The 19956-nt window shown below is 41.6% G+C and overlaps 1 protein-coding gene across 1 annotated transcript; it reads right to left on the bottom strand.

The window, feature by feature from the left end:
* Positions 1-382: 382 nt before the first annotated feature.
* mtmr7b (myotubularin related protein 7b) lies at positions 383-19556 on the bottom strand. The gene is made up of 14 exons (XM_079238401.1): positions 19272-19556; positions 18526-18651; positions 13309-13471; positions 13070-13227; positions 9055-9183; positions 8845-8979; positions 8631-8763; positions 8444-8553; positions 7465-7590; positions 5971-6020; positions 4829-5029; positions 2948-3082; positions 2662-2788; positions 383-1263 (listed from the first exon to the last, which is right to left on the bottom strand). The coding sequence occupies exons 1-14, from the start codon at positions 19293-19295 to the stop codon at positions 958-960; spliced, it is 1923 nt and encodes a 640-aa protein (XP_079094527.1). The 5' UTR covers positions 19296-19556; the 3' UTR covers positions 383-957.
* Positions 19557-19956: the final 400 nt, after the last annotated feature.

The raw sequence follows: 19956 nt of genomic DNA, 5'->3' as shown, positions 1-19956 counted from the left end.
AATTTTACCTTCTAATTTACATCCATATTATTTCACACAAATCATGAAATTACTTCTTGTTGGAAACGCAGTGACCTCATCAGCATGCTGCTTCACGTTGTCATGGAAACGTGGTCTCCGTGACGAAGTGATCGCTCGCATTTCTGTCCTGCAGCTTCACAGGTGAAACCAGCTCCTCTGAGTCGTAGGTGCAAACACGACCAAAATCGTTGCATTGATGCTAAAATCTGAACTGGGAAAGGAAACTGTTGGAACTGGAAACATGGGACTGGTAACAAATACTTTAAATAATATTTCTTAAAGACAAAACATAAGTGCATTTTGTGCATCTGATTCTATGTGAATGAATGTTTAAATGGAACAATGAGACTCCAAACTGGTGTCAGCCTCACACCAGTACGGATCAAACGGCACAGGAAAGATTTCCATGTGATGTAAAATATGTGTGATTCGACGTCTGCAGAACATATCTGACCAATAGGATAAATCTACCTGGGTTGATGTTGTCGAACGAGTCGTCACTGACCTGACCTGCAGCAACAGTAAAACATGTCTCTGCCTGGAAGACTGGATGAAACCTGTCCTGAACAACCTCCCGTCGTCCTGCAGATCAGGTCCTCTTTGTCGAGCCCCGTCACATTCGTCCATCTCGCTGTGGGATTTAGTGCATTTCAAAAAGACAGCCTAAAAACAGCATTTAAATATATATAAAAAGCAGCCGGTCTGGTCCAGTGAAACGAATAATTAAAAGAAGGATCAATGTCACAATGTCTGAAACAGAGACGTGAGTGAGGTTTTCCCCTCGTTCACAAGTCAGAGTCATTACAAGAACACGAAGGATGGCTGCAGCTGCCGTCACTAAGCAGCTTCCACTCGCAGCTGTTTGAATAAATACTTGTGGATTCCCTTTTTTCCAGCCAGGCAGCAGCAAAGACAGTCTCACTCCAGATCTGGGTCCTAGCCGTCATCCCCACCGCTGGAGGAGCGGCTGCTGAGATCGGCTACGCCCGACTCCAGGTCGCTGCAGGCAGAGGTATCCTCGGGATCCAGCTGCATAGAGAGAGCGTGGTTCTGGGTCCGAGCCTTCTGATTGGTGGGTTCAGAGCAGAGTATGTGAGCGTTCTCAGGTGCAGGGCTGGTAATCTGGTCTGCAGTGGGGGGCGGGTCCGGCCCGCTGTGTCCCTGCTGCAGGGGGCTAATCCTCTTCCTCGGAACCTCGATTTTGTCCCACATGATTGGTTTCCCTGTCAGAGCTGCAATCCTCTGCAAAAACAAAGAGACACATAAGACATGCGAGACATGTGAGACATAGGAGACACGCGACACGCCAACAACTGAAGGACCCATCACAACACAGGACATCACACACACCTTAAAAGTACCGTGCTAAAGAAGACTGTGAAATGTACAGTGGCCATCAGTGGCCAAAATTCTTCTGGACGTGACCATGTTTTTGTCCAGCGGCTTCAGGTGAGATGATGACTGCGATACAGGTAACTTTTGGAACCTTTTAAGGAATTATTTATCCCAAACGGTGCTCTAGTACTCATCAAACAATGCCAGCACGGCAGTTCTGTAATGCCAGATTCACACACAGGTGTTTGTCCGTTCAGTGACAGTATGGTAAAATTGGTGCCACAAATATGGTAGCTGCCACGTATAACGCTGTTTCCCCCAGGTACTCTGACCCAGTACATGATGGTTTGGTTTGGTAAATTCTGGTTTCTGTTACGTTTCCACAGCCACTAAAACCAGAGTTCTAAATAATGAGAAATGATTTACAACATACTTTTGTCAGTGCATTACTGCTACCTTTTGGTGCAAGAAAAATAGGAAAAATAGGGCTAAAGAAATGCCACCAAGCAATAAAAACAAAAACATAACTTCTTCCCTACTGGTGGAAAATACACCACATCCATCAAAAATGATAAAACAACATGATGCGGCTGGTTGCTGAGGAAGAAGGAAAGTTGTGGAAGTGATTTTGACCAAAATTCACCTAAAGTAGGTTCAAGTCCTGCCTCCTGGTGGAGAGGAGGACCAACAGGACCTCTGGTCTTAACTGATTGTAAAGAAACGTATAAAAACCAGACAGATTACTGCATTTGATGTAAACGGTTGTTTATAATCTTTTTGTTGACCTAATTCCTATATCAGCTTTTTTTAATGAACAATTTCTATTTGTATAAAATGTTTTTTTTTTTCTTGGGGTGGGGGAGGGGTGTGTAATAAAGAATGTCAAAATGAAAAAGTAAATTTAAAATCACACATGAAGTTATGCCAAAAGCTGAAATGTGAAGTTAAAAACAGCCAATGAGCCCAGAGGGGTTAACACACACACACACACACACACACACACAGTTCTACTTGTTCTGTAAACAGAACAAAGTCAGACTGGATTAAAGTTTCTGGTAAAAATCAGAAAAAATGTAAATGTAATGGCGCTTCCTGCTGGAGAAACAACATCATGACTGGCTGTTTCTATTCCAAGTTGACCTCATTAAAACAGGTTAACCACAAATCTGTTATCTACCAGGAACCCTGCTTCACTGCATGTGAGAGTTAAAGGACTTGTGTGGAGGGGGTTAAAGGAAGTGTGCTTGTGTGCTGTATGCCTTGTCTGGAGCCCGGGGGTTTGTGGGTGGGTCCTCCGGGCGGTACCTCCTGGTGGTTGGTCAGCTCCTCCTCCAGCTGCTGGGATTCCTCCCTCACAGCAGACAGGTAGTCGACAGGTGACTGGCGAGGAAGCGCTGACTTGGCGGTGTGGTTGTAGAGACCCTTCCACATTCTGTTGGAAATAAAAATATAAATGTAGATTTTCCTTTCAGTCACAGGTTTCATTTCAGATGCATTTAAAAAAAAAAAAAAAAAAACACCCTGAAAATGAATTTTGCTTTATTTTAGCTCAAGTTCTGTGTGTGTGTGTGTGCGTGTGTCAGTGACTCACTTGAAGCAGTAGGGAGAGGTGTTGGGTCTGAGGATGCCCTGGCTCTGGCTCAGCTCGGCGTTGTGCAGCGGGTTGGTGTACTGGGCTCGGTCCTTCCACAGCTGAGGCCACACCGACTGACTGCGTTCACGAAACCTACAGCCATACACACATGCACACACACACACACACACACACACACACACACACACACACACACACACACACACACACACACACACACAAACACACACACAAACACCGGTCACAGAAGGTGTATAACCTGCTGAGGATCCACATCTCTGCGATGCTGCTGTTTAGTTTTACAAACTGAGTCCTGCTGAGTGGATTTTCCACCGGCCTTCAATCAGCTTGTTTCCTTCTTTGTATCCTAGTTTTTTTTTTTTTTTTAAAACTGAGTTTGTCTCTATTCCAGCAGGAAGTAGACATTTCACATGGCATATAATCATCTTAGTCTATGTCAGTGGTGTCGAAGCTTCCTGTGAACTGGTGAGGCATTGGGTTTAACATCACATCTCCTCCTTTGAATTTAAAATTAAGTGGACGAGGAAATCTTAAAAAAACCAAAAAAAAAACCCAGACTGTCCCTGAGAAATGGAGGGGGTTTCTCTTTCTGAGGGTTAAGAAAGAAATGTGTAATCAGTGTTTCCGTAAAGCATCTACTTAGGGCTGGGCGATATGACCTTTTAGTAATATCCCAATATTTTTATGCCATGTCACGATATACAATATATATCTCGATATTTACCTCAGCCTTGAATGAATGCTTTGGTGCATACAATCACATCAGTAAGATGATTTTGTGTCTCCATTAAAACATAATTGTTCATACTGCATTAAGATATGCTGATTTTAAACATTCATGCCAAAAGGATGAAATTGTAACGAAGCAAACTGATCAAAACCGTATTTATTGAACAGTTAAAGCAGTGGCAGAAACATGTCATTTTAAAACAAAATAAAGTAACTTTGCATGATGTAATAAATGCAACGTATGAAAATAGGTGCTCTTTTTTATCACCTGAACGCATGTTTGAGTTTGAGTTTGAATTCCAGGACTCTCTCTGTTCGGTTTCCATGGCGACGAAAAACGCATCGTTTTAGAGAGTTTTTTCTACTTGGAAATCCTTGTGACGTCCCGGGTGATAAGGTTTGGTGATTGGTTACCTTCTACTGGTTAACAAGGGCATGTACAAATACATCAGGCGGGTGGAAAACGTCGGATAAAGTTATTTCCAACGATGGCTGGTGAGTTTACCAAAGAGAGACATCCTGCTGCATTCGTTGCTGTTTTCCACTTTGTTTTCAGGGTCTGATTCAGGTTCCAACATGTAGGGCTGTATGCTATTGTTGTTGACATTGTATTTTCTTTTTTTTTATTGAGTTCATATTAGCCTAATCCCTCTGTTTATGAGATGTTACAATGACGGCGAAAGCAGGTGCGGTGCGCGCTCCCGATGTAGCGCGGTGGCGAGAGGCGGGGCTTAATGCGGAAGAGTCTCAATCCACTCGTTTTGCCCACAGGCTGATCTGACAGCCTACGGAGAGGGTCGGTCTGAAGTAAATAAAGCGATTTGTGACAATAACTCGATCAATCCCAGCCCTTCTGGTCTCAGAAATAAAAATAAATTAGCCTGAAATGCACATAATAGTTCCACTTTAAATAAAACAGAGGAATGATGGTTTTTGTCTATCAGCTGTTGTACTATAAAAATTTCACAACATATATGAACAAAAAAGAGGCTTGTTGTTCTGACGTCTTGGGATTTAGTCATAAGTGAGGTTCAGACGACGGTGAGAAACACAGTGGGGATAAAAACCGGTTTTATTTATCTTTATGAAGATCCTGAAGCATCTTTAATGTGACTTCCCCTTGTGTACCTCATGTCTCGGCGTTCCTTCTCGCAGTTTCCCAGGAAGGTCCCGTACTGGCAGGAGTACACGTGTGTGTGCACGGCAATGAGGAAATTCTCGTTGAACTCGAAGGCACATGGAAACTGCTCCGAAAGCTGCCACACGCACTCCAGGAACTGATCGATGACCGGCGACACCTCTTTGGGATCTCCGTTGAGGTGAGCATACCTGTGAAGGAGGAGAAACCAACACATGAAAGGCGGTGCTTCAGACTAACTTTCTGCACGGGTTACTTTAGTGCATCTAACTTTTTCATTTGGCTACTACACAATTTTCCCAGCATCACTCTCAGTAGAATCTCCAAATTTTATGGAAACTTGTTATGACACACTGGTTATTTTGCTGTTTAGTTGGACTCTTTTTACTGGACCCTTGCTGGTGTAACAGGAGTGTTTCTGTTGCAGTATCATAAGGTACTGCAGTGCAGTATGGCTTCAGAGACAAATTGCATTTGCAACTGGTCTGAAATAAGCATTTACTGAGTCTAAGGTTATGATTGTAGCCTGGAATGGTGCACAAATATAACACCCACATCTCAAAGTTCTTGGTTTTCCAGCTGTTTAAGAACATGTGGAGGTACGTTGAAAGCAAACAGAGTAAAACTAAATCATAATTTTTATTCAGCATGTCCTGCTATGGGACATCTGGTCCCAATAAGGACTGCTTTTCAATCGTTTTCAATCATTACCCCTATATAAAATTTTTTTGTTTGTTTTTAAACAATTTAACATAACTATAAAATGAGAAAAATATTACAAATGAAGAGTAATTAAATATTTACATTCTGAAATGGATTATTTGGCTGTAAATGTTTCCCTTCTTCAGACTTATGTTGAATCTTTTTTTATAACAATAACCAACTTGGACTTGAATTAGATTAAAGGGATTTTTTTCCCGATCCAATATGTCCTCCTGGTACTTGTCGTCCTGTCAGTCACAATCTGTAACATTTTCTCTGTTAGTTTCCACAAAGAAGTCACAACAAAACACAACTGTTTTTCTTTTATTCCATTTCCCCACATCAAACATCCAAGCACCATAAACGTCTTGAAACTGAAATATGAAAATGTTTATCCTCCTGCTGTGTGGGGGAATGTTTTGTTACTGACCTGTGGGAGAACTTGTGTCCAAAGGAAATCCAGTCTCTCGCTATGAGCACCTGGAATAGAGGAGGAACAAAAGTAAAGCACAGCAAGAAAAGCAGAAAGTGAGAAGAAAGAAGTGATTTAGGGCTTATTCCCAGTGGGATAGTCCAGGAGATTAGGTGTCAAAAAGAGGACTGAGCATTTTCACATCTTCCTTTGGTTTGTTTTCTCGCTGTACTTTACTCGGTCAGACCACACCACCTGAAAACATCATGCAGTTGCAACAGCTGCTCCCTGGGAGGAGATGAAATGACCATTTACCAAGAAGAAAGATGAAGAAAATCCAGCTCATTGATTGGCTGGGATCTAAAACAGTGTTTGAACCGGATCTGGTTTTTACCAGAATCTGTCCAGTTTGAGCAGGAGAGGCAGCCAGATATCCACAATGCATCCTACATTACGTCCGCTCTTACACTATCCTGGTATGGTTGGCTTTCACACTGCAAGCAAAACACACCAGGATTCACTTGCAAGGGAACGAAGAACCCCAGTTTTTAAATCGCATATCCAGGAAGTTTTCAGTGGGATGGCCAATAGGCAGAATTTACTAAATTACCAGCAGAAATGTTGTTAACTTTGGTAAGTTGTGAAATACAGTGACATCTGGAAAACCATTGGAAAACAGCTTAGAGTTATTTCCAATGTCACAAACAGAACTCTGCTTGAAGAAGGTAAGATATGACATAAAATACAACGTTTGACAAGGAGCTTATTGGTATTATAAATACAAAAAGTCCTCAATCTGGCAGGACGGTTTATACAGAATTTATAGCCATCTGTGAGTTTATGTGTAAAACACAGAAAGACCAATGATCAAACAATCATTAAGTTTTTGTAGCTACTGACTGAAATCGCTAACAGAGGCTGGCCAGCAGACCTCTACCTCAGTCCCATGTTCACCTGTATGTCATCTAGTGGTTACCCACAGGAATAATCATGGCTGTAATTAACAAACACATCTGGAACATTTGTTATCACTTTCTGAGATTAATTAACTCAACTTCATTGGTTCACTTTTATGCACTTTATCAAAGGCATTAGCCATCCAAAGCTCTTTACAGAGCAAAGTAAAACAGCATGTAGGGACACTACGAGGAAACTGTTTAAATAAAACAATTTCAACAATATAGATTAAAAAAGAGAATCATAAAAAAAAAAAAATCATTATTATTTACATTGATACTGATAAAAAAAAAATTAAAGGATATTTTAGTTTCCAAGTGAATAAACTTGACAAGCTACCAATCAGAACTGGGCTGGCCACAAGGATTGCCAATTAAACTGGCAATGAAATACCATAATACCCATGAAACCAGACCAGGACTCATTTAAACCGGATCATACAGCATCGCTGTCAATGCACTTATGAGAGGAAGAGGATGTAAAGATATCAGGATTTAAACAGTTTTCAGGGAACAGGTGATACATCCTGTGTGTGTGTGTGTATGTGTGTGTTACCATGAGTCCCCTGATGGTCCTGTAGAACGGGTCCAGCAGTATACTGGCCACAGAGCAGGCCTGGGCGGTTCTGTCCCAGCCGTCCGAGCAGTGGACCACAACACTCACACCTTCATCTGCCACAGCCTGGAAACACACACAGACAGCAGAGTCGGGAGTTTAGGAGTCAGTTTGTGGGACACAACAGTTTGTGTGAAAGAATGTGGAAGCCGTCGACTTGCACTTCAGTAATCTGAACATAAATTTTTAGCTTCAGTTCATCTTGTTGTGAAGTTTCCACAAAAAAAGTCAAACAACACAAAAAGTTTTACACTGAGCTGAGCGGTCAGTTTATCTACTGTTGGCTCTGATAAAGTTAGCACGGCGGTCCCTTCCCACCACCTGAAATCTGGGAATATTTTAAAACCGTTTCATCATCTTTAGTGAAAAAAGGATTATCTGAGCAAATATAGATCGCTGCTGGCGTCAGGTTTCAGGGGGGTTGATAACCCAACCGAGTTACAGAAAGACTTTAATGAAATCGCTCTATAATTTATCTTCCTGGTAAAAATCAGCAGGCTAAATCAGAGCTCTGCTTGTCATGAGTCATTTATCATCACCACCACGCGGTAACGCTGACCCTGTGGTGCCACAGCCGATCGCAGTGTTTTACATTGTTTTCTACGGGGTCAAAATGACCCTCTTTGTCAATTCTATGTGTAAATGATAACAATCCCTTCATTTTGTATCACAGACATCTCAATTTTCCAAATTTGACAAAAATGGTCCTAGTCATGAAGGATGAGAGGACAAAAGGGTTCAATTTAAGAGTTACATGAAGTTGAAAATTCAAAGGAGTTAAAATTGACCCTTTCTTCATCTTTATCGCCACCTTCTGCTTGGGGTTGAGTTCTGCTTCATCATCCTCACACTGAAGCAGTGTCAGTTCACGTGTGGCGGCCGTGTGTGTGTTTTCATGTCAATCTGAATGGATACACACCCTGGCGATGAAGACTCCGGCGTCCAGAATGGCTTTAATGTGTTTGAGCCAACCAGAGTCCTCCAGCCCCCACAGGAAGTCAGTCACGGACGCAGAGCGCATCTCTCCCACTGCGTGGAGGTGAACGGTAGGTTACACACCAATACGAACACACGCAAACACACACACACACATTTCCTGTACCAACCATCAATGATCTTCTGCTGGCTGCTCCGCATCACATGGATGTTTTCGATGCCGATGAACTGCAGCTTGATGTTGGTGTAGTGGTTCTCGTTCTCGTAGCCTTTCCCTGCGGCTCGGTTTGCCATGGCGTTCAGCTGGACACACACACACGTAGATCAGGTACTGATGTCCTTCAGCGTGGCCGTACCTCCACTGCATGTGTGTTGACGTGTTACCTTGGGCCTGGTGTCCACAACGTAGATGAATTCACTGCCGGGATTGGACTTCATCACAGCCTGCAGCATCATCTCGTCCTCCTGACAGCGACCGCTGAAGCCCGACAGCGGCTGACTGCACCTACACACGGCCGCCTAAAGGGCAACAAAACACACTCATCATCATCTTCATCATCGTCTTGTACGACTGTGTGTGTATCTGACACTAACCAGTGTGTCCTGGTGGAAGTAGGACAGAGCAGGAAATCGTCCTCTGCTCCGGAACCTCGAGCTGCCCACAATCGTGGCGGGCGTGGCCGATTTGGGAACAAACAGCTCCGAGGGATACGTGTCACACACCTGCAGAGACACAAACATATGGCACGGCTTTCAGGTGAGCACCACGTTTTATATTATCAACTAATATTTTAATGATGTGTGAGGAGACCACAGTGATGCTGAAGACTGAAAACACTGATTGTCTGACCTGCACAGCCCGTTTATGAGGTAAGAATCAAGACTAAATACTGCACATCTGTGGAGCCACTGAAGTTTCTCTGGGTCCATTTAGACTGAAAACATATGCTTCAGTCCAGGTTAACACTTCAAAAACTACACTAGATCACGGGCGCCCCTTAGCGCTATTACATTTTTCGTCAGCAGTTCCTCAGGAACGGTAAAGTGTAACTCTGTGGGGTAAACTGTGATGATATTTTACACGTTACCTGATCTATGGATGTTTAAATCCCATCCAGGAGGTCTGCAATCAGGCTGCAAACTGTAGTGTTTGTTCAAAGGCTGTTAGGTAAATCCATGTTGAGTTTTTATGAAACCATTATTTGTCACATTTTAATCATTAAAAAAAGATCACTATCACTACAGTGTTGCTAAGAAATCTCTATTCTGACCTAGAAATGGTTATGAAGCCACTTCCTGCCAAGCTTAACAGCAATCAGATAGCTTAAGTCGATGGTAATATCCAATTAGGAGCAGAAAAACATAAACAAGTCAGCAGAAAGTTCTATTTCTGTCTGAAAAGAAGAGAAATAATGGTTCTCTAATGGCTGGAATAAAGCCAAGAGGACATGTTTGATGCTCGGTGGTGCCAAAAACCAGCTGAGTTGGACTTGTTGGAAAGGATTATGTTTAAACTCTGTTTAGTTATTTTGGTTGGCCTTTATTGTGCCACAACTATTGATAGATCCATTGTACATCATTTTAGCCTCATAATCTGAAAACCAAGGCTGCTCGGAAAATAGTGTCAGGCTGTTTACTGGGATTGAAAAGGTTAAGCTTCTGCAGGCAGTTTTAAATTAAAAGAAAAAAAGGAAAGAAAAACTAGTAAAAGCTGGCTTGGTATATTTTTAGGGGTTAACACTCAACTATATAAGGAAAAACACTTGAAAGAAAAAAAAAAGGAGTGAGAATGTGTCACAAGTGATCATTTATCAGTCAGCCATTCCTCCCAGCTGTTCCTGCTGATTGGAAACACACGGCTCTGGTTAAGTTGTGGTTAATTGTTGAACCTTCTTCTGATGCGTCTGTGAAAGTTGTTACAATAAAAAAAAAAAAAAGATACACAGTGCAGCTGTACAAGCATGTAATCAGTGTTACAAACAATGTGTTCTATTCTATTCTATTTTACAGTCATTCAGCAGAAGCTTTTATCCAAATTGACTTACATATGAGTGAGAACAACACAAGCATGAAATCAAACAGTAGAGAACATCGTAGGAAGGTGCTAGTGGACCGTCCAGTTGGATGCAGGTCCTAACATGAAGGACTACAGGCGCTTTTTTTTTGTGGGTTTTTTTTTTGTTTTGTTATTTTTTTTGGTTTTTCTCCCTTCCCACCCCACAATATTACCTATGTTAAAATACAAAGAATTCATACCATAATGTTTGTTGCTAAGTTCTCCAACCTTCCCGACAAATATAGCTAAACTAAGTGAGAAAGTGCTCTTTGAAGAGCTGAGTCTTCAGCTTGCTCTGAACAGTAGACAAGGACTCTGCAGAGCGGACAGAGTTTGGTTATAGCTGTAGTCAGAGGAGGCAAAGCGGAACCAGAACAGAACCAGCTGAGTCATTCAGCAGCTCGTCTCAGTCAGCCTGTCAGGAAGCAGGCTTCTGAACATCCGCAGCAGATCTCTGCCTGACAGACACAGCCAGAGAGAAACCATCTGGTTTACCATGTACCACATAACACCGTGCTAACCACAACTCAACACACTGCAGCTCAGAGGAGATAATCTTGACTGAGACAAAACCAGAGAAAAAGACCTGTCTGTGACAAATAAATATATTTAAATAACTTGATACTCATCAGCTGGGATTTAGGTTTTAGCTGCAGGAAAAAACACTCTTTGTTTGGAGTCTTTGAAGCCACGGAAAGTTGCGTGGACTGATAGTTACTACATAAGCCTACTATGATGGTTATTTCAGTCAAAGCTATTAATAAAAAAACCCATCCATGCTGTTATGGTTTTCTAAAGAAAAACTGCACATAGCTGATACGAGTCCCCAGCAGAAGACATGATGATGGCTAGAAAAGGGTGTAAACTTCATGAGTCAATGTTGTTAAAAGGCTGAAAGCTGTGAAGATATTTCAACCAGCGTCCACCATGCAGGGTGAACAGAGACTTTAGTGGATAGAGTAATATTATAATCTGAAATTACTGACATGACAAAACAGAGACAGGTGAGCAAGTGAGGTATAATATATTAATATAATATTAATTTTAAAAAAGGTCTCTTGTATTTTCAGTATTATCTGAGTCAAAGTTTATAACTGGAGTGTGCTTGAAGCACTTTGGACACACTACACTGGGTGTTGCAATGAAAATGACACGGTTACACCTCAGGGATTTACTTGGAAGTCATACAAGAAAGACCTGATACTCACACACACACACACACATGCGCGCGCGCGCGCACACACACACACACACACACACACACACACACACACACACACACACACACACACACACACACACTTTTAGCCTCTCTGATTGTACCTGAAAATCTTTCATGTTTTTATAAATCTGCATAAACTAGTTCATATACTTTATTTGCAACTTCCTGTTGAATTGAATTGAATTGAACTGAATTGAATTGACATACACACCACAGAGCATGTGGTACAGGTTACAGAACCTGGAGATGCCCAGTGGGGCATACAGGAGTCTGGAGAGCTGACGTTGTGACGTTGCTTTCTGTGCACACACCCATTTATAAAGCTGGGTGGACAACCTTTAGCTTCCTGTTGGTAAAGCAGACAGGCTTTTACTACTGAGACAGAAGTGGGTGAGCAAGTGTGCCCCCCAGGCTCCTCTGAGCCTGTGAACCAAGACTTTTGGGCGAGAACCCTGTTGGGGTACAAAGTGGGGTAAATGGAGACCTTGTATATCCAAAAACAGACAGGTGTAATCACCCAGCAGCAAATGAAGCATCAGGAACACAGAGTTAGATTCTGTTGGTGATGTTTTTGTTCACTGATTAATGGTGCCAATAATTTTAGCAACAAACTAGCAAAATGTTGGAACAGAAAGCAAAAAAATCTGCAGGATATGTAGATGGATATCTCTGTATGACCGCAGCTGTTTTTAGTAACAGGGCTGCACGATTATCCGTGTTGTTCACTAAGCAGCACATCTCAGCACTCAGAAACATCCATCTACCTACCAACTTGTGCAATGAAACATCAGAGTTTTACTGGCTGAAAAGGTCTGCGCTCTCCTTTTGCTGCATGTGGTCATGTCTGCAGTTGTTACATATCAGGTACAAGTGCAACTTTTTTTAAGCTTACTGCTATCTCTTATATGTTTTGTAAACAAAGAACAAAAGTTAACATTTTTTAAGGAATCACAAGTGTAAAGTCTGAAGTTACTGCACAAAAATCTGTTTGTATGAAACATATTCAGCATATATATAAATATAAAACTTGGCTGCAGGTTTGCATGAAGCACATCGCAGCAGAAATGCTGATAAGAAATAAAAGATTTGATCGGAGTTAAAACATTTTTACTGCCCTGATATAAAACTGCACAAGAAAATACTGGAGAGGATTGTGGTGAAGAGTAACCTCGTCTTCTCCTTGTTTCGACCTACTGCAACATATCTGGACAGTCATGATCAGCCCAGTAAGAGCTCAACTGGGGCATCTGATTGGACCAATTTGACCTGGTCTGATGTTTTTTTTAAGTTCATAAAACTATTTCTTTTACTTCATATAGAAGCTGACTGACCCTGTATTCACTGTTGGCAGCTGTAGTGATCCACAGGTTATTAGGAACTCCCATCCTCTTGTAGTCGGCCATGAGATCGATGAAGTTCCACGACTCTTCTCGCTCCTCTTTGTTCATGTTGAGGTTGAAGAACAGACAGTACAGCTCGCTGTACTTCTCTGAGAATTCAAGCAAACTGTGAATTAGTATTTTATATGAAGTATTCACACAAAGACGTACCACTTGACACAGACACACACCTGGTCGTGAGAGGCGGACCAAGGAGGCGTGGACATCCAAACAGTCTCTCTCTTGTGGGAAAAGGATCTGAAAGGCCCGGAAGTCCTTACAACACAGGATCAGCTGACTTCCTGAGGGTGGGTTGGGAGTCCTCTCCACACTGCTCACCATACTGTGCAACAGCTGTAACACACACAGATGTTTTACTGTAACAGATGTTTGGTGAATAGGGAAGTCATGTTTACTTCATTTCAACAGTAATCACAGGATTAGAATATAAGGATTGATTGAAGGTAAAATTCCCTCAATATCATCATTTTCACTAGAAGATCACGTCTGAATCAAATCAGCAGATCAGAGCAACTCACACCCAGAACAAAGTTGAACAACACCCGCGGTTACCGCTTGTGTTGTTGTTTTCCTTCAGTGTTTTCTTGGGAAAGTACGACAATGAATGAGATATTCATTCCAAGCTGTTGGATTAAATCCTCACAGTAGGATTTCTTTACTTCTATAAAAAAATGAGCGAAGCCTCATTGTGGAGAACACCAGCCTGGTTAGCATGACATAAAAAAGGAAATGCATCCAATATGTTTCACCTCCTGCAGGAAACGAGCAGCTGTGCAGCACAAAGGTTAATGTTTAGTAACTGGATTAAATTATGTTAATATTTAACTAGCATGACCCTGAAGTTTTATAATCATATATGAATCTAGTTGGACTTAGAGCAATGTGACATGTTCAGCAGCCTTCCCTGAACTGACATGGTGTGAGGTTGATATATATATTTTTTTTTTTAATTGGTCAGTGTGCAGTGGTCTGTAGTAGAAAGTGTGTTTAATTCCTGAAATGTGGTCTTTATTCTTTTTATTTCTCCCTTTGAATTATTATTCATGTGTCAAACAGCAGCTATTCTTCTAAAGGACACGTGGAAATCAAAGCTAGCAACTGTAGATGCTTGTCCTGGCTTTCTAAAGAAAGGTTCAAAACCATTTTTATCATGTCATTTTCAGTAAGAAGCCTTTAAAGTCCAAGTACACATCTCCTTTCCTTTGCCAATCTGCTTTCTCTGAGAAAAAAATATGTTTTATTAAGTAGAATTGATTTTATATAGCTGAGAGGATGTAGATCGAATGAGAGTTCTTGATTCCTTTACTTTTTTAAAAAATATTATATTGTTATGTTGGCATGAAAAGATAGATTTAAGGCATGTTCTTGTGATTTTACACATTAAGAGTGTTGGGAATATAATTTAAGCACAATACTTGTGCTAACTGTAAAATTGTTTTTGTTCCTTTGACAATAATCATACCAACAAAATCTAAAATGGTGACATCCTCATTGATGATGTTAATCAATTAAAAGAGGCATTATTCCACCAATCAGACGAGTATGAGTTGTTTTTGAAGGAACGCTGATGATGGAAGTCTATAGAATCTGTTTTCTTTATCCGTGCTGATCCAGTCCGCACAGCTGATGCCAGCTAGGGGAAAACCGACACCTCTGGATGCTTTCATCATCCAGTTAATCTAACGGTGGGAGGCGGACCTCTTCCTCCACTTCCTGTAAAAGATTAAACAGGAGGTGTGCAGCAGCTTTCCTTCCTGTTTCTGGAAGCAGACTTCTCTTCTCTTCTTTCGGTTTGTCCTTCACAAATTCTCTCCTCACCTTCTTTACCTCGGATCAATCTAACATCAGATGGAAGTGGAGGAGACAACATGTGATGAGGTGAATAAATGAGAGAAAACGTAGCATCAGAGTATAAATGAGAGCTGACATCTGCACCCAATCGCTTCCAGGATGAAGAAGGAGAAAGTGGCTATAATTGCACCCTGAGGGTTTCACATCCTCCACTTCACAACCAGCTTCCGAAAGCAAGTTTTTTTCTTATTTGTCTCTAAAATTTGGAAGTGAGGCAAGTCTGAAGCAAACAGATATCTACGGTAAACTGGTGTGTGTTGGGTGGTCAGCAGGAGGCTCGGGGACGTCATGGTCATGAGTCATGCATGTTAAACAGATTTAAACACTCATTTGTTCCTGAGTCAGTTCAGCTTTTTATCTATCTCTGCATGTAATCGATTTTCATGCTCCTTCTTTTCACCTGTTTAGCTTTTACTTACACATTTGAACATAATCTGTGAATCTGCAGTGAATCATGTGATCCGTCAAGTAGTCTATTACAGAATATTCTGATGTTTCAATATTAACCACAGGTTTCTTTTGAAAAAAGCAAAAACTTCCTCAAAAGAGCCTGAAAACAATGAATTCTGCTGAATCACGAGTTCAGCAGAAGTATAAAGAATTGGAGATGGAAACACAACTTGATTAATTTTGTTTCATTTTACTTTTTACATGAAAGAAAATATTCTTTAAAACTCTGCTAGGTAGCTGATGCCCCTCGAGGGTCATCTCTTCTTTCCGGGACATTTACAATTCAGCCACATTGAGTGTGTTAAACTCAGTCATCCATGTGTGATTCATGACAACAGCATTTATTTATCACATTTTCATCATGACGAAAAGATCATTATCACTGCTATGTTGCTAAGAGACCTCTATGTTGACCTGGAAATGATCATGAAGCCACTTCCTGAAAAACTTTCCACCCACCAGATAGCTTAAGTTGATGGCAAATCTCAATCGGGTGCAGTCAAAGATCAACAAGTCAACATAAAATTCTATATCCATCTGGAGAAAACAAAAATACATGGTGCACGGCACTGCCTTGAGTGGGCAACAGTGAAATCCTCTCCCCGAGAGGGGTGTGGACTGTGCGTGGATAGGCATCGCTCATGAACAGCAGGCATGCCCAGCTCCAGTTCTCGTTGGTGACAATCCTGCAGGTTTTCCATGTATCCCTGTTCCAGCACCACCTGACTCAAACTAATCGGTCATTGTGTAGAACATTGTGCAAAACTGCGAGGACCAACTTTGGGCATCCCTGATCTAAAGGTTCACACACAGAAACAATCCGTTCTCAGTAGAGCAGCTTACTACACACACTGTTGGAACGGCGGAAATTAAGGACCAAGGCTGAATTGGAGTAAAACACTTTGAAAGAATGTTGTTGGGACCCCGACTCCCACCGCAGAGTAACGTTGTGGTAGTTTCTTCATTTCAGACCATCAAAACAAAAACAAACAAGAGCAGTGAGTATGCCACAACATAAAACGTGTCGTGTTGGTGTGATGATGCCTAAATGAGATCATTATGATGAAGAGAAAAGTTTTGCTACAAGCTGTAACTGAACCAGAATATTTAGAAATTGATGCATGGTTTAACCCAGTGTTTCTCAATTCCAGTCCTCAGGCCTCCTGCCCTGCATGTTTCTGACACGTTCCTCCTCCAAAGCACCTGAGTCAGGCTATTGAACTTCCTCATCAAGTTCTTTGCAGCCTGATAACAAGCCCTTTATTTCATCCAGGTGTGTTAAAGTAGGGTTGTCTATAAAACATGCAGGGCCAGGGGTCCTGAGGACCGCAACTGAGAAACGCTGGTTTAGACACTAATTATGCTTTTTGTTTGTTTGGTTTTTTTTTTTTTTTTTTTAGGTTAATCACCTTGTTAAAGAACATCATGTTGTGCAGTTAGTTTGTAAATATTAAACACTTGCATTCAAAACTTTGGAGAAAGTTAAGTTAATCTGTAAAGGTTATTATGTATTTTAGACGGATTCTGACATCATTCAACAAGCCGAATATTCCTAACTTTTTGTAAATGGCATATATAGCAAGAATAAATCAAATGTTTTACAAAAAGTCTCTGCTTTGAATAAAAATGTTCATATAAACAGTAGGGTTGTGACGATATGCTTTTGTCCAGATTTGATTACAATTTTTTGGGTGCCAATTCGATTTAAATTGTGATTCTCATGATTCTTCGATATTGCTTGTTTTTGTAGATTAAAAACAAATGTATAAAACTTTTTTTTTTTGTACGTCATTTTTCTTGATTTAAATGAGGAAAAAACATCACAGTAGCCAGACCATCATTCTGCTGCTATAATGCCCAAGAAGACAAGTAAAAAGATCAATAAAAACAATAGAAATGATTTTAACGATTTTAAAATTGTCCAACAAAAAAAATCCAGATTTTCGATTTTTCAATTCAATTTTCCCACCACTAATAAACACGGCTATGATGGACAGGCGAGCTGTCCAGGGTGTACCCTGCCTTTCACCCAAACACTGCTGGAATAGGCTCCAGCTTCCCTGCGACCCTTCATCAGATTAAGCTGTTAGGCAAATGGATGAATGTAAACATGGGTGGCAAGGTGGGATAACAGTTAGCACTCATAGCAAGAAAGTCGCTGGTTTGAGACTCAGCTGGGGAGATTCAAACAGTGGCCTTTTGGTGTGGAGTTTACATGTTCTCCCTGTGTATGTCCGGGTTCTCTCCGGGTACTCTGGCTTCAGGTTAGATGAACTAATCACTCTAAATTCACCATAGGAATGAAGTGAGTGGTTGTTTGTCCCTCTGTGTTGGCCCAGTGAGGGACTGGTGACCTGTCCAGGGTGTACCCTGCGTCCAGCCTGATTATTGCTGGGCTAAGCGCCAACATCCCAGCTACCCTTAATTGGACTAAGCGGTATAGAGAATGAATGTAAACTGAGAGCAAAAACTACAAGAAGACTAAATATATGCAATTATTAATCAAGCAAATCTATTAAACAAATATCACATTAAATTTAAACAAAAGCAGAAGGAATAAATCTATCTGACTTTTCCTTTCTTCAGTTTAATTTTCTCCAGCCATAATTTTGCTATGAACCTCAGTTGCACTCGCCATCAACTAGCAAATTCAGGACCTCTTGCCCCACAGGGTCCAAGTCCCACTGCAGGGCTCCGATGAAAGTACCTCTGCTTATTCAATCGGCTTTGATCAGAAAGAATTTCAATCCGATGGAGAGAAGTGGTTTAAACCTCTTCATGATTGGATCAACAGGAAAAAAAACTACATGTGCATCCTCATTCTAATGGTTTCAGTGGTGGATGTTGTTTCTGTGTACACTTTAACCACGTGACAGCTCACACACATACACACGTACACATGAAAATGACTAGCTCTAGCTGAGTTTGATAATGCACTGGCTTCAATAAAATCCTCAGTATGCTTGTATTTTGCTTTCATCGCTAACACTGTTTACCTTCTTTAGTCACCATAAAATAGAGTGAGAATCAATCAAATGGGAGTCTTTAACTTGTACAGAAACATTAATGAAGTGCTCATAGCTTACCCAAGTCTCCTTACGTGTCTCAGGGTTGTTCTCCACAAAGATAGTGTGCGTGGCAGAAAGGTAGAGAGTCCCAATGCTGGCTTTTCTCTGGCCTGATGACCAGTCCAGGAGACCCACATTTTCTACCTGAGAAGAGCACACACACACACATCCTCACACATAATGTCACCACATAACAGGAAACACACTCAGAGGTTATTTACCAGGGATATGAGCTAGTTAATGGCATGTCTGACAGATTTAAGATGGCTTTCTAAGCCCTGATACTTCATAAAGAATTTGATCATGGTGATGAAGTCTGGAGGAAAATGGAGGTTACCAGCACAATGCTGCGTCATGGTAGGACAGATTAGTCCAGACTGCATCAGTAGTGAAAACATAAATGGATGTGTATGGCAGAGGATGCGCACGAGCTTCCCAGAGGCGACACGCGCTGCGTTTCTGGCTGCATGTGAGGGATTTGCCACCTGAGTCCATTATCGGACAGACTGGTGTGCTGCTTACTGGTAACCCAGATGGGCACCATTATAAGCTATGGAGACGTTGACCTGCATGCACAAGTGTACAGCACGCGAGATGTCTGATGTCAGAGACATCAAATGACGTCTTCTGTTTCCAAATACCAGAGTCGGTTTATGTTGCAGAGATCAAAATGACCGTGGAGAAAGAAACGCGAAGAAGAACCGAACACAACCGCGAAATAAAGACGGAAAGGGTCGAGTGGTGAAAATGTTTCATGTTCCTACCTTGGGCGTCCGGATGTGCTCCATCACTGACAACCAAAATGGTGGAGATGGAGAAAGAGTGGCTTGATGTGTTTTCTTTAGCTATGGTTATATTGTCGGATTCAAGACGTCAAGAGAGCTGCGTTGTCCGCGGCTGCTGTTCCAGCGCTGCCTTGGAAGATTCTCCATGTTTTCCCTCCGTCATTATCCCCCCATAATGCGATTTGACTGGTTTTTATAAGCAAACAAGGGGAAAAAAATTCCCGTCAAACCGCTGTCCGTTGTTAACGTTACCCGCCGGCCTCATCGGTCCCTGCCTCCGAAAGACCGCGACGCTGTTTCTGCGTTGCTGCGTCTCGCATTGCTGTCACGTTAACAACCGTCACAGGTATAACATCCGCCTGGGACTGTCAGAATAAAGCTCATTGTGAAAAACACAAATACACGTTCAAACAGAAATGTGATTTTAATTTGAAAGTCATGACGTGAGCTCTTTGATCTTTTTTGAAAACTTTACCGTCGTTCAGGACTCTCGCCAAACGCGTGCCCGTGTGCTACCAGGAGCAACCGCAACTACGCGTGCGCAAAGGTTATCCTTCCCTGGGCTCAAGTGCCCAAAAATATTTCATTTTATTTTATTTTATGAACTGTTTTTTAAAAGCTGGAATAAGGCAGTAAAGCTCCCTATCCCTCCCAAAAAGAGGAA

This window comes from Telmatherina bonti (assembly GCF_933228915.1).
Source record: "Telmatherina bonti genome assembly, chromosome: 3".
NCBI classification, from domain to species: Eukaryota; Metazoa; Chordata; class Actinopteri; order Atheriniformes; family Telmatherinidae; genus Telmatherina; species Telmatherina bonti.
The sequence above is the reverse complement of the archived record's forward strand: the minus strand, read 5'-3'. Positions and strand labels throughout refer to the sequence as shown.